This window comes from Myotis nattereri (genome assembly GCF_964212035.1).
Source record: "Myotis nattereri genome assembly, chromosome: 4".
NCBI classification, from domain to species: domain Eukaryota; kingdom Metazoa; phylum Chordata; class Mammalia; order Chiroptera; family Vespertilionidae; genus Myotis; species Myotis nattereri.
Genome location: NC_138079.1, coordinates 28,998,998 through 29,014,117, shown reverse-complemented (window position 1 = coordinate 29,014,117; position 15,120 = coordinate 28,998,998). Strand labels below are relative to the sequence as shown.

At 58.2% G+C, this 15,120-nt stretch overlaps 1 protein-coding gene across 1 annotated transcript; it reads left to right on the top strand.

The window, feature by feature from the left end:
• Positions 1-1,632: 1,632 nt before the first annotated feature.
• On the top strand, positions 1,633-14,837 carry SLC6A19 (solute carrier family 6 member 19; the record flags this gene model as incomplete). The annotated part of the gene is made up of 12 exons (XM_081089905.1): positions 1,633-1,834; positions 6,535-6,675; positions 7,139-7,276; positions 8,158-8,339; positions 8,678-8,788; positions 9,130-9,242; positions 10,792-10,920; positions 11,006-11,162; positions 11,807-12,011; positions 12,124-12,283; positions 14,149-14,311; positions 14,634-14,837. 12 exons carry the CDS (start codon positions 1,633-1,635, stop codon positions 14,835-14,837), a joined length of 1,905 nt encoding a protein of 634 aa, XP_080946031.1.
• Positions 14,838-15,120: the final 283 nt, after the last annotated feature.

Below are 15,120 nucleotides of genomic sequence, written 5' to 3'. Positions count from 1 at the left end.
GCTCCGTGCCTGTCTCCTGTGGGGGCTCACACTGGACATGTCTAGGACAGAACCCCACCTCACCCCGCCCCCAGCTCCTCCCCCTTGCTGGCCCTCAGGGTCCAGACGGCCTTCTCCCAGCCCCACCCCTGGCCTGCCGGCCTGGCGCACTCTCTCCTGCTCCTCTGCCTCTGTCACTCTGCAGCTGGCCCTGCCCTCTAGTCTGCCCCTGTCAGGAGCCAGGTGTCCCCGAGAGCAAACCGCATGGATCTCTTCCTTCCGGCCTCCACCCGTCCCCAGTCTCCCCCCCTTTATGGGGTCAAAGGTCAGGCTCCTGAGCTCATTTCTGCCTAGTGACCCCCACCCGCCTTCCTGGATTGTTTGGTAAACTCAGTGTGAACCAGTCAAGTGGGGTCAGGGCACCGGTGCCTGGCCTCCCAGCCATTACCATCCAGCGGCGAGGACCACAGATGATAGATACAGAGGCAGAACGACACATCCATCCTTCTAGGAAGGCTGCCGGGGGTGAGGGTGGGGTGGGAGGTCAGCAGGCGCAGACTGGCAGGAAGGGCTCACAGACCACTGACCAGAAGGCTGGACACAGGCTGGTGGGAAGGCCGTCCCTGAGGGAAAGGCCCAGCCGAGGGATGACCATTGGATGGTCACCAGCCCCAGGGAAGGTTCTGTGGGGGAGGGGGCACTCACTGAGCTCAGGATCTCGGGTGGGGGTGTGGGGGCCAGAGCTTGGAGGCACACCCCCACCCCATTCCCTGAACTGGAAACTGCGCTCAAAAGCCCTGGCTTTGGCCCGGCCGGTGTGGCTCAGTTGGTTGAGTAGTGTCCTGTGCACCCAAACGTTGCCGGTTCCATTCCTGGTCAGGGCACACGCCCCAGTTTGGGGCTTGATCCCCAGGTGGGAGCGTGCAGGAGGCAGCTGGTCAGTTGGTGGAAGGACAGAGCCCTGCGCTGGTGGAGAGGCCTGGAGGCTGCTCAGCAGCTGGGGGACAGCGCACTCCCAGAGCCCAGGGAGAGCGCATGGGAAGGAGCATGAGGGGCCGCATCCGTGGGGCTCTGGCACCGGGCTCTCTGAGTAGCTATTCAGAGCCAAGTGTGACCAGGGCAGTGGGCTGTTCCCAGGGTCCAGGGCTCCAACTCATGCTTCGGGACTGGGGGGGCAGAGGGAGGTACCCCAGCACCCAGCCTATTGGCAGAGAGAGCTGGGGAGAGAGGAACCCTCTGGCATCCTCCTGCAGGTGGGAGTGTGTGACTGGTGGGGAGTAGGGGGGCTTCGAAGGTCCAGGCAGGGCCATGGATGGGGCCTTTGTGCCCTGGGTTCCTCCTCCCTGGGAGCCTGGCTATCGGAGCCCATGTGGGGGTGGGGGCGGCTCCTCTGTGCCCGTGACTCTGTGTTTGCACAGGGGGAGGGGCTGGCCGGTGCCAGCTGAGAGCCTCAAAGGGTCGGCCAGCGCCTCTGCAGATAAGGCATTAACAGTCCTGTGGACTCACCCTTCGGATCTGCTGACGCTTCCTTTCAGCCTAGGTGCTTGGGGTGAGGTGCCAAAGGTTCCCTATAAAGTGCTGGGGCTCCGGCTGTGTCCACTCGACCTCCAGCTCCTGCCCTGTCCTGACGAGAGGGACCCACCTGTGATCACCATGGTGAGGCTTGTTCTGCCCAACCCGGGCCTGGACGACCGAATCCCCTCCCTGGGGCAACTGGAGGTCATCGAGAAGGAGGAGGCCAGCTCGCGGCCCAAGTGGGACAACAAGGCCCAGTACATGCTCACCTGCGTGGGCTTCTGCGTGGGCCTGGGCAACGTCTGGCGCTTCCCCTACTTGTGCCAGAGCCATGGCGGAGGTAGGCCGGGCAGGAGGGCAGGTTGGGGGTCCAGGCAAACAACACTGATGTCCCCAGGACCCCGGCACCCCATTCATAGAGGGGAGAAGTCTGCAGGGCCAAGGGCTGTGGGCAGGACAGCACAGGCTCGTGCCCTCCACCCCTCCACTGGTCCACTTGAGCCCCACGTTGGCACCGAGAGCAGGCTGGGCAGAGGGCCGGGCGGGAGCACGGGCCCAGGTGCCGACATCTTCACTCCGCTCCCGTTCGCCTGAGTTGGCAAGGGAGGTCCAGTGCCCGGTCCCACACGCCCACGTGTTTGTGTCAGTGGAGGCCACCCTTGCTCCAGGACCCAGGAGCCCTGACCTGCCCCCAGAGAACAGGCCTGACCTGCGAGGAGGGGGACAGAGAGGGACCAGCTGTCCTCTGGGTGGAGCCCCTTCTGTGAGGGTGGATGGCGCCATCAGGAGGGGCAGTGAGGCCAGCCCTCCTTTGAAATACCTTATGGCATTGCCTATGAGGGACAGAGGAGGGGGTGGGTGACCCACAGAGGAACAGGCAGGCCGGCTCCTTATCACGGGCCAGAGGTGGGAAGGCTGCATCCCCCCACCGAACGCTGCCTCAGCCGGTCCTGCTGCCCCCAGGCGTCTCCGGGGCCTTGCACGAGGCCCAGGGGTCTCCTTCCCCTGGGCTGAGGCTGCTCCCTCTTCCCCAGCTGCAGAGACTGCCTTGGGGGTGCTGGGTCTCAGTCCCCATGATTCTGTCCTTCCACCCACCCTCCCAGTGTCAACAGGCTTCGGGGACAGGGGACGGAGATCACACCTGTGGTCCCATCAGCCCCCACGCACCTGTGGCTTTTGTCTCCCCTGGGCCCCAGCCCTGGGAGGGGAGCTGCTGCCAGGAGCTCCGTGGCGGGAAGGGGAACAGAGCTGAGCTTGTTCTGGGAGGAGGTCTGGGCAGGTGCTGCGCTCCCCGTGAGACAGGCTCTGCAGAGCTGGCTGGACGCTCTGAGGATGCGTCTGCTTCTGTGGGCTGTTGAATGCCCTCCTCTAAAAGCACAAACCCTCTCTAGTGACGTGAGTTTGTTCTTACTCTGAGGAACCTGCAGGCTCTCGCCAGGCTTTGTGGCAGAAAGGAAAGCAGATGGGGTTGTTCTCAGGCCACTGTTGTGACCCACCCCCCTTTCCATGGCCAAAACGGAAGCTTCTGAATGTCGGGGAGGATCTGTCTTTACACCTGGGGCCCATCCTGTGCTTTCCAGATAGTCCTGTCGGCCACCTCTGCGCGGTGGAGGGGTGAATGGAACCCTGGGAGTCCGTGAGGGGCCCAGCAGTAGAATCACTGAGTCCCAGAGGTCAGGTGCCTCTTCCCTCTGGAAGGTCCTGGTCATTTCCCCACCCCCACCAGGGCTGCCCTGGGCCAGGGTTCTGGCAACACCTGCAGCATATAGTTAGTTCCAAAGGGAAGGAACTAAGGGGGGAGGGGGACCTGGGTCTGAGAAGCGTTCACCCCTGGGGTGCAGCACACACTCACTGGGAGTCTGAGGGGTAATGTGGGGACACTGCCTCCAGACACTGTGGATGAGAGAGAGCTGTCCCCCATCACCCTGGCTCCTGCTGAGTGGACAGACAGCCATTGAGGACAGTGACAACCCCCCAAGCTCAGGAGACAATTGTTGAGGGCAGTGACAACCCCCCAAGCTCAGGAGACAATTGTTGAGGGCAGTGATAAGAAGCCGAAGCCAGGAGAAAATTGCTGAGGACAATGACAAGGTGTGGCAGGTGACTCCTCCCGGTGGCATTTCCCACGCCTGTAAGCCCAGATCTCCGGGAGGGAGTGGTTGGGTAATTGAAGAGAAAATGACGCATCTGAGGACTCTGAGGACCAGTCCTGGTTTGGTGAAAACTTAGTTTGCCTTCAATTAATTCTAAGAGTTTTGGGTAATTTGAAAAGTAAAACAAATCATCATTTGCTTTGTGTTTAACTTTATATTATGGGTTGGAAAAAGCAGAAAAGTAGAGAAAGCCACAGAGAAGACCCCTGCCCCCATGACCTAGATCAGCCTCTGCAGCACTTTGCCATGTTGAGTGGGGTGGTGGCCGCGTGCGAGTGCGTGCGCACACAAAGCCCCTGCGTGCTGCGTGACATTGAGAAGTGTTGTCACAAGAGGGCCCCACCTTCTAGATCTTGGATGGGGGCATCTCTGTGACCAAAGGGCAGGTAAATGAGGCACCAGGTGGGCCGTGTCCTCTAGCTGCATCACCTCAGCTGCCTCACTCTAGTTCTCTTTTCTCCGTCTTGTGCATCTGCCGTCAGCAAACAGCGGGGTGGAGTCACCTCTGCAGAGTCTGTCTTGCCACCAGTCAGAGGAAATGGGCTCGTGTCATGTGTCTCTCGATGGGTCAGTCAGGACTGAATCGGGTGGCAGGGGCAGCCTGGGTGAGGGGCCAGTGCCTCTCCTCATTCAGCCTTCAGGGAACAGAGAGAGGAGCTGGGGGACCCACAGCCCCTGTGTGGGCACTGGGGCAGGTAGGCTCACGGGCCCTTTTCTGAAGACGGGTATTTCAAAGGTTTCAGAAGTCAGCCCTGAGTTGAGTTGATATCACCATCTGTGTCCTGGCCCTGTTTACTCTGCTGTGCACCTTCTGGGCCGTGGGGCTCACCCCATGAAGTGGAAGGTGCTGGAGAGCTCTGATCCAAGGGCTGCACCACAGAGCTACTCTGTCGAGCTTTGCAGACCTAGAAGTGGGGGGCACGCAGGAGATTGAAACCAGGAGACTGGGTCAGAGTCAGGACTCACCCCGCTCCCTGAGTTGGCCACAAACAGCCGGGTCCCGGTGACCAGATAGTCAACCGTCAAGAGTTCTGCACCAGCACCAGGCCCAGGAGTGTGTCCAGGGAATTGCACTCACCACACATCTGCCCACAACCTCAGTTCTCCATGTGAATGCACCACATGCCTGCCCCAGTGCTGCCACCTGACACATGGTGTGTCCCTCATCCCTTCTTAGGGACAGAGAGCTTAGGAGAGCTGGTGTATTGGTGGGGTGGGGGGTAGGAAGCAGCGCCGCCCAAGGACCATGCAGTCTGCTCACCACTGGGCCGTCCATGTGCCTCTGCAGCCTGGTCCCTGGGACTGCCTTTCACCACTGGTCCTGGCGCTGCACCCAGTCAGTACATAGTCTTCAAGCTTTTCCTCTGTGCCACGCACCACCTGCAGGGGAGATGTGGGAAAGCCTTAGACCAGCGGTTCTCAACCTGTGGGTCGCGACCCCTTTGGCAGTCGAACGACCCTTTCACAGGGGTTGCCTAAGACCATCCTGCATATCAGATATTTACATTATGATTCATAACAGTAGCAACATTACAGTTATGAAGTGGCAATAAAAATAATTTTATGGTTGGGTCACAACATGAGGAACTGTATTTACAGGGCCAGAAGGTTGAGAACCACTGCCTTAGACCCTGCCCTTAAAGACAGCAGCTGCCCCTACCCAGCCGTCCCTCCCCTCCCCTCCCCCACCTGTTTCCTAAATTCTCAAAGAGAAAGAAAGCTGCATCTCTTTATTTTATTTTGGCTTATTTACTTATTTATTGTTGATTTTTTATTGATTTGAGAGAGAGAGAAACATTGACTTATTGTTCTACTTTTCCATGCATTCATTGGTTGATTCTTGCATGTGCCCTGACTGGGGATTAAACCCCCAATATTGAGGTATCGGGACGACACTCTAACCAACTGAACTACCCGGATAGGGCCACGGAAGCTGCATTTCTATGCTAGTGTATCTTTCTTCTGCGGGACCTTTACACCTTGCCTCGTCCCACCCGTCTCTGCCTCTGTGTGTGTGTCCATCAGTGTGCAAGGGCACAAGACCGCGGGCCCCTACAGCCAGGTCTGTCAGGCACCCACCACGTTACACCTGGAGGAGCGTCCAGGAGGAGGGCTTCCTAAGGAGCGACTATCCAAGTGGGGTTTTCAAGGGTGAATAGGAGTTTCCTGGTGGAGACGGAGGAGCAGTGGGACCTGCGGGTCAAAGTGACTTCATGAAGTAGGGATGGGATCAAAGGATACCTGGGAACCACAGACTTTGTTTTCCTCGATAGTTTTGCCCAAAAGACATTCACATCAAACTTCTGAGAAAACAGTAAAGAGGCAAATCTTTTCTTATTTTAACTCTACCCTCACTGATACTCTGACCCAGTGAACCTGCAGCCACAGTGGTACCCCAGACCCAGGGCAACTCCCCACTCCTCTCCTGCAGGAGATCCAGCAAGGGGATCACCCCTGCTGCTCTCTGCTTTTCATCTCATTGTCACAGTGAGCTAACCATCACCTTTGAGTGAAGGTCCCCTGTGCTGTCCATGTCTTCTTGTTGGATTTTGAGCCCCCAAAGGGCTCCCCGTGACCTCCCCATGCTCCTCCCAGCATGTGGACACCTTCCTTAATCCCCCGGGAGCTGCCATGTGCTCACCCTGTAGGACAAGCACGGTCTAGGAGGGACAGTAGACAAGCTGGCCACTGTTGTGAGATGGCATGAAGCATGCCCCATAAAACAGTGCCAATGGCCGTCATGAGTGGTGCATTTGATGGTGTTGCTCTAAGTCTGTATTTGTGGGCAAGTTCTGCAGGCACTTTCTACCAGCGCCTGTGTCTCCAGGGCGGGGGCTGTGGCCACCTGGCTGTGTTACCTGACACACGGCTGCCTCTTCCCCACCAGGAGCATTCATGATCCCGTTCCTCATCCTGCTGGTTGTGGAGGGTGTCCCTTTGCTGTACCTGGAGTTCGCCATCGGGCAGCGACTGCGCAAGGGCAGCGTGGGCGTCTGGAGCTCCATCCACCCAGCCCTGAAGGGCATAGGTGCGTGTCTGGGCCCAGTCGGTGGGACCCCTGCTAGGCCCCAGTGTGGGCAGCAAGCACACTTCTTCCTTTTCACCCCTGCTTCCATGGGACTCACCACCCCCAGTCCTCTGCAAACCCTTCCTTGGCATCTCACAGAAGTGTAGGTGGCAGCGCCCAGGCTGGGGTCATGCCTGGCCACTAAAGCCAGCTGGGCAGCAGAGGCTATCCTGAATCCCGGGTGCCCGGGGCCTGGGAATGTGTATACGTGGGGAGAGCTGAGGCCCCCATGCTGCCTACAGCAAGGCTCAGCAAGCACCTGAAGACCACCACTCTGTTTTCTGGAACCCTGAGTCCATTCACACTCAGTCCTCAAGGGGCTCCCCCAGCACAACCTCTTCCTGCTAACAGTGCCCAGACCCCAGTGGGGGCCCCCCAGTGGTGCCCCCTAGTGGCGTCCCCAGCAGTGTTGATTGCCCCCCAGGGATCGCGTCCATGTTCGTGTCCTTCATGGTGGGCCTCTACTACAACACCATCATCGCCTGGGTCATGTGGTACTTCTTCAACTCCTTCCAGGAGCCCCTTCCTTGGAGCACGTGCCCACTCAACGACAACCTGACAGGTGTGTCCAGGGCAGGGTGGGGCCAGGGGTCGGGGGACAGGGTGGCTGGTGGTGCGAGAGCATGTGCACCTTTGAGCATACAAACCAAGTCCATGAGTAGTCACCCTTTGATTTCCTCAAATGCAAAAATCGGGGCACATTTATGGCAACAGGGGATTTTTAAAAATCACTGTGCCAGAGAAAAGCCCTTAGAAAAGGTGCCTCCACCTCAAGAGGTGGTGCCGGCCAAGATTAAAACGAAGGAAAGGAGGGAGGGACCTGCTGCTCCCTGACCTTACACAGGGGGTGGCCTGATTCTCCACTGTCCCTTCCCACCACATTCCCCAGGGCCTTTTTGGGGCCCCCTCCAGGGAAGGGAAGAGGAGGGCAGACCCTCTGCCTGGGGCCTCTGTGGGACACAGGCTGTGTGCTCAGCTCCACAGCTTGCACACATTTGCATCAGGACACCAACCGCATGATCTGTAAGCATGGGTCTAATAAGCAGGAAGTGGTCAGTGCACAGTGTGTGTATGTGTGTGTGTGTGCATGTCTAGTGTGCTCACACTTCTGTACGCACACATATATGCACATGTTTGCATTCAGGTATGCCCATGGGTACATATGTGTCTTGTGAGTATGTATACATGTGTGCATGTGCAAATGTGTGAAGGTATGCTCGGACGCATGCACATGAGCATGTCTGTGTGGGTGGGCACACATGTGTGTACATGCATGCAGCTATGCTTGTGTACATGCACACGTGTCTGTGTGGGTGTGTACATGCATGTCTGTGTGCACTATGTCCCTGGTGTCAGTGAGTTGGGAGCGCAGCATTGCCATGCTCCCCATCCTCCTCCTGGGCTCCCTGTGATCCACACTAATGATGTGAGTGCCCCCTGCAGGCTATGTGGACGAGTGTACCCGCAGCTCTTCAGTGGACTACTACTGGTACCGAGAGACCCTCAACATCTCCAACTCCATCAGCAACTCGGGCTCTGTGCAGTGGTGGATTCTGCTCTGCCTGACCTGTGCCTGGTGTGTCCTCTACGTATGCACCATCCGTGGCATCGAGACCACCGGCAAGGTGCGGGCTGGGCTTCAGGAGCTGCCCCTTAATCAGCTCTGAGGGTCACCACCCGTGTCCAGGAGGGGCCTCTGCTGCCTCCAGCTTGGCCCTGGGGATGTGGTGCTGGCATGGATGGTCCTCAAACCTGTGCTTAAAAAGCTGCAGCAGGAGTGACCCACAGTAGTTCTCTGACTAGGAGGACTGAGTAGTCATCATTACTAATATAGCAGTAGGAAACGTCAGATCTCCCTGCCCTGGGAGCTGGGGGCAGAGGGGTGCCTGGAGGAACAGAGCCAGGGTCCTTTCTTCCTGTGGGTGCTATCTTCCCCTTCATCCCACCTCTTCCCTGTCCCCAGGCTGTGTACATCACCTCGACGCTGCCCTATGTCGTCCTGACCATCTTCCTCATTCGGGGACTGACGCTAAAGGGAGCCACCAACGGTATCGTCTTCCTCTTCACGCCCAACGTGAGTCTCCCGCTGCCCACCTTGGGGCTCCAGTTCTTGTGGGAAAGGCCACCCTGGAGGATGGGCCTCCCACCTGAGACCAGCCCTGGCCAGTCCTAGGCCCCTCAATGCATGCATGCTGGGCCTGTGAGCTTGAGGGAGGCCCTGTGCGGATTGATGGCAACCACCTCCAAGGTATCAGTTACCACCTTTAGGGGGCGTTGTTTGTTCTGACCACCTGCCCAGCAGCCTCAGCTGTCCCCAGCCTCCAGGCTCACATCTCTGCCGTGGGCTACTACCTCCTCGGTTTCCTGTGGCCCCTCGTCCTTGGGGTACAGCTGAGGGTCTCTGTTTGGCTGCAGGTCACGGAGCTGGCCAACCCACTGACTTGGCTGGATGCAGGGGCCCAGGTCTTCTACTCCTTCTCGTTGGCCTTCGGGGGCCTCATCTCCTTCTCCAGCTACAACTCCGTCCAGTGAGTGTGGACAGGGGTTCTGCGCTGGGCAGAGGGCTTTCCTCATGACCCACGGGATCATGGGGTCCATGGGGCTCCGTGCCAGGGAGGCAGGCTTAGGATCTGGGAGATTTTCACACACTAGGTACCTTAAGCATTGACTGTCCTCCCCGTGGTGCCTTGGTCCTGGGAATGATGATCCCTGGTGTGCTCCCCTCCATCCCCTATAGCCCCTTCTGGTTGCCCCTCGGCATCCAGGACCCTAGGTGCCCAGCCACCACAGTCCATCCTGTGCCCCCTATCCCACCCTAGGGGCCTTTGGAGGGAGAAGGCTGTTATCAGTTCATCTCACAAACACTTACAGAGCACCTACTGTGTGCCCTGCATGAAACATGAGGTTTTGTCCTCCTGAGACCTGTGGCTGTGGCCTCTTAGAGAGACAAACAAAATGAGCAGGAGGAGGGGTCCCTGGAGGGGTGTGGGACCAGGCTGGGGTCCTCAGTAGGATGGGCTTGTGTGCAGAAGGTGCAGTATGAGCACTCGGACAGGTAGGGGGTGAGTGCCGGTGCCTGCTGGCTGCTGGCCGCTGGCCGTGGGGGATGGTCCCAAAGGGTGGGAGCCCAGCAGGGCAGTGGTGAGGCCCGATTTCTCCACACCTGTTACTATCTGAGTTTTTGATGAAGTGTCTCACTGTGGGTTTATTTGTATTTCTCTGAGGGCTGAGGGTCTAGGTTTCTGCCAGAAGCATCTAGAACAGCGGTTCTCAACCTGTGGGTCGTGACCCCTTTGGCGGTCGAACGACCCTTTCACAGGGGTCGCCTAAGACCATCCTGCATATCAGATTTTACATTACAGTTATGAAGTAGCAACGAAAATAATTTTATGGTTGGGTCACAACATGAGGAACTGTATTTAAAGGGCCAGAAGGTTGAGAACCACTGATCTAGAAGGATCTGTTAGCATTAGCAGTGGGGCCAGTGGGAGAGCTTCTGGGTTGGGTTGGGGAGGTCAGGGGTTGGGTTTTGGACACATTGAGCCCGGGAAGCCTTTAGGCTCTGGGTGGAGATGGGAGCCCTCAGCTGGGAGGAGACAGGACCTGGAGGGACCAGGCGAAGGCAGAGGGGTATGGTGGGATAGGGGGCACAGGAGGTGATGGGAGAGGGGCATGGAGGGGTAGGCCACCTCTTCAGAGCTTTTGGGGTGTGACTGCCAGGCCCTGGCCCATCCCAAGGCATGAGGCTGAGTGCTCACTGAGTGCCCACCCTCTGGGCGCAGAGCACCTGCTGACCAAGCAGGAATTGGCACGGGGTTTCCTGCCCAGCTTTGGAGTGTGAAGGCTCTCGAAGTCCCCAGGGCTTTCAGGGGTCTCCAGGCCACCGGCTGGGGGATGGCCCTCTGGTCACCTCTCGCTGGGTGCAGTCGGGGAAGGACAGCTGGGAGGCTGTGTCCCCTCTCCCGCAGCACCCCAGCAGCTCAGGCTCAGGGCAGGCTCCTCGCCTGTGCTGACGTGGCCGGGCAGGTGGGCACGGTGTCTCGGCCTGCAGTGACCCGATGCCACTCTCATCTGCAGCAACAACTGTGAGTTGGACTCAGTGATCGTGTCCGTCATCAACGGCTTCACATCCATGTACGCAGCCACTGTGGTCTACTCCATCATCGGCTTCCGTGCCACAGAACGCTATGACTCCTGCTTCAACCAGTGAGTGCTCCTCCCGGCCCACACCCACCTCCGAGGAGCCTGCCAGGCCTGCACCACCCAGAACCTCACTCTCTTTTCTCTCCAGGAATATCCTGACGCTCATCAACGGGTTCGACTTGCCTGAAGGCTCTGTCACCGAGAACAACTTCGAGGAAGTACAGCAGTGGTACAATAACACTTACCCCGCGGCCTTCGCCCAGCTGCAGTTCCAGACCTGCGACATGAACTCTTTCCTGTCAGAGGTGAGCGCGTCTCTCTGGGGCAGCGCAAGGCAGGGGAGGGGACACCCTTGAGGGTCACTGACCTCCCCCAGGATCTCAGTTCCTGGGGGCCTGTCTCCATCCTCACGGCCTGCCCGCCTCTGATCCTCCTGCCCCACCCTGGTGCTTGCACCCCTAGGACCCCTCAGTCACATACCTGCCCTGCACCTGCTCTAACTGGCTCTAACCAATAATGGGCGATACCTTCAGGGCAGCTATTTAGGGGACTCATGCAGGCCCTGTTGAAGTCATTTGGGGCTCTTAACCTGGCCATGTGGGGTGCATCTCAGGAATCGTCTGTGAGGGTGTGGCGCCCTGTCTGTGAGCAGATGGCAGTCTGCATAGCTGTCACATGTCTGTCCAGACAGCTCGGGCCCTGACTGCTGCTGGAAAACGCGATCCCTTTCCTGCCGTTTTAACTGGTTCAGCTTTTAAAAACATAGTTGGGCTGAAGAGACAATGACCGTATTTCACAGGACGGCTCAAAAGAGCCCCATACCTGCACAGTGTGGGCGTAGCCTGTGGAGAGCTGACCAGTGTTTGGCAGGGAAGGACGTATGTGACTGAGGCCGGGGGACCTGGGGAGGGACTGCCCTGTGTGGGTGACACTCTGCTTGTCCGTGCAGGGCGTGGAGGGCACGGGGCTGGCGTTCATTGTCTTCACGGAGGCCATCACCAAGATGCCCATATCCCCACTGTGGTCCGTGCTCTTCTTCATCATGCTCTTCTGCCTGGGCCTGTCCTCCATGTTTGGGAACATGGAGGGCGTGGTCGTGCCCCTGCAGGACCTCAAAGTCTTCCCCAAAAAGTGGCCCAAGGAGGTGCTCACAGGTACACAGGCCAGGGCTTGGCTGGGCAGGCAGGTGGTGAGGACAGGCCTCAGGGGCCATGGGTGGGGAGTCAGACGGGAGCTCTGTCCACAGCGACTGTTCTCTGCCCCCAGGTCTCATCTGCCTTGGATCATATCTCATCGCCTTCATCTTCACGCTGAACTCCGGCCAGTACTGGCTCACCCTGTTGGACAGCTATGCCGGCTCCATCCCCCTGCTCATCATCGCCTTCTGCGAGATGTTCGCTGTGGTCTACGTGTACGGCGTGGACAGGTAGGAGGGAGACCGAGGCATGTGGCCGTCTCCAACAGTCATAGGAAACTCGCATCCTGGGATGGGTTGTGTGGGCTCCAGTCCCAGGTGGAACACAGGTGTGCGAACACAGGCCTGAGGGACCGGTGTGGTGTGGGCACGGGTCTGGCACCTGGATGGGTGAGATGGAAAAGAGATGGATCCCAGATGGATGCCCATCCAGAGCAGTTGACACTGTACCCCCTCCAGCTTCCAGGTGCTCCCAGACGTAGCAGAGAAGGGTAAGCGCAGACCATAGAAGACGGCATAGTCTCAGGGGTGGGAGAGAGGAGACAGCCTCACACATGAAAATGCTGGCGCCTCTGATCTGACCATGTGACTTAAAAACATTTAAACCCACGTGTCCTAAGCAAAGTCAAAAGAGAAATAATTAGCCAGGGAAGCAGTTGCCCAGCATGAGGTTGAAGCGCTGGTACAGCAGAAGCCCTCGGCAGGCGAGACGTGACAGAGGGACCAGATAAGGCAGGGGGTGCTCGGTGTCCTGTGGGGCACAGAAGCTGCCTCCAGGGCTGTGGAGCAAGTGGCGGCGGGGGTGGGGGGGTGGGGGGCGGGGGGGACGGGGAGACTGACAGGCCCGAGACACTAGCTGTGGGTAAGGTGTGTCCCGGTGATCCAGGCACTGGGTGTTTTATGTCAACTAGGGATCCGTGGGCAGGAAGCCCTGTGGTGGGTGTGCTCTGGGCCTTTCTCGGGGGAGAGAGGGCTCTGCAGACAGACAGAGACTCAGACAAAGAAGAGGTCTGTGCAGGCCTTCCAGCCATGCTCTTGACCAAATACTCGAGGTATCACTCCGTTATCCTCGATGTGAGGGGCCCAGAAAACGGCACCATCTCCTTGACAGGAGCTGGACTCGCCACAACTTCAGAAATAAGACAACATGCACAAGCCGTCGGGGGCGGGGGACCCCACTTTACGAATCCTGTTCTGCGTCACCACGACACGTGTGTGTCAGGGCACACGTGCAGGAGGCCTGACTCAACCACACAATGCACACAGCTGGGTGGCAGTCACGGAGACGCTGAGGAGCGTGCGGCGGACTCACTGTGCCGTAACCTCAGCACGTGCCGGGGAAGGAGGCTTAAACGGAAGTGCACGATGTTGTCGTGTGTTTGCTGCTGATGTGAAGCAGGCATGACTGGCCTGGTGCATGCATGTCCTCTGCGAATGGCCAAGGACACTTAGAAGTCAGACACTCACTGCCGGGGGTCCCAGGCAACTCGGCCTCAAGGAGGCCATCTGAGCGGGAGGCTGAGAGCCAGGCATGGCCCCAAGCTGAAGAGACTCGTCACCATACTCCCAGACTCTGCTGGGAACAGGCCTGGGCACCTGTCCTTCTCCAGAAGTGGGCTCACGGGGGTCCTGGACAGTTCATTCTGTTCTGATTTCTGTAGATCACAAAGTATTTTGTGCAGAGGAGAGTTCGGCACAACTTGGGCAGGGGGTGGTGGGGCCTCCAAGGTCAGGGCCACTGCCCGGCTGAGGACGTGGGCTGGGGTTTCCTTCCTCCGTTTCCCCCAGAAGTGTTGACCCTTATTTGCAAGAGTGGCTGCCCAGGCTGTGTGAGGCCACAAGTCGGAGCACCTGGGCTGTGGCTCCATAGGGAGGTTTCCAAAGGCCTCCAGCGAGGCTGCCACTGCCGGCGGCTTCCCAGGGAAGCGAGCTTTTGCTCAGAGGCCGGCTAGAGCTGTGACGGCGAAAGGCAGGGCCAGCGCTGTAGGATGGCACCGCGTGTCTGTATGGAGAGGCTGGCCTGTCCTCCGCTTTGGTGGCATTAAAGGCCCAGGATGTCCACCAGCTGATGGCTCCCTTCCGGCCTCTGCTTCCAGGTTCAACAAGGACATCGAGTTTATGATCGGCCACAAGCCCAACATCTTCTGGCAAATCACGTGGCGAGTGGTCAGCCCGCTGCTCATGCTGGTCATCTTCCTGTTCTTCTTCGTGATCAACGTCAATAAGGAGCTGATATACAGCGTCTGGGACCCTGCCTATGTGAGCGTGCAGGGACTGCTGGCCGGGGTGGGGGGCATGCTCCCGGTGACGAGGCATGTGGAGGCAGAGGAGATGGGGGACACATGGGGGAAGGGGATGTGGGGAAGGTGTGGGGGCAGAGGAAGTAAGGGAGGCATGGAAGACAGAGGAGGTGGGGGAGGTGTGGGAAGCAGGTGTGTGTGGGAGGAGCCTTAGGTCTCCCTTCCCTCCCCCACAAGGGCCAGGAGGTGAGAATCTTGGGGAGAAGGGGGCACTGTGCCCCTGAAGGAGACCTTGCTGGCTGTCTTTGTGTCTATTCACCATGTGGTTGCTCTCTCCACAGGCGGAATTTCCCAAATCTGAGAAGGTCCCATACCCAAGCTGGGCATATGGTGTGGTGGTTATTGTTGCTGGCGTGCCCTGCCTCAGCATCCCTTGCTTTGCCATCTACAAGCTCATCAGGAACCGTTGCCAGAAGCAAGAAAGCCAGCAGGGGCTGGTCAGCACCATGTCCACAGCCTCCATAAATGGGGACCTGAAGTACTGAGTGCCCCGCCCACGGCTGCATGTGTGCATGTACAGATGCATGTGTGAGCATGTGCATGTACACATGGGTATATGTGTGTGTATATATATATATATATATATATATATATAAATGCATGTGTCTATACAGGTGTGCACCTGTGTGAGTGTGCACATAGGTATATATGTATAATGCATGTATGTACATTATATGTATATGTCTACATGTGTGTAAGTCACATGCTCATGAGTATGTGTGCACATGTGAGTGTGTATACATGTGCTTCTGTGTATGTGCCTATATG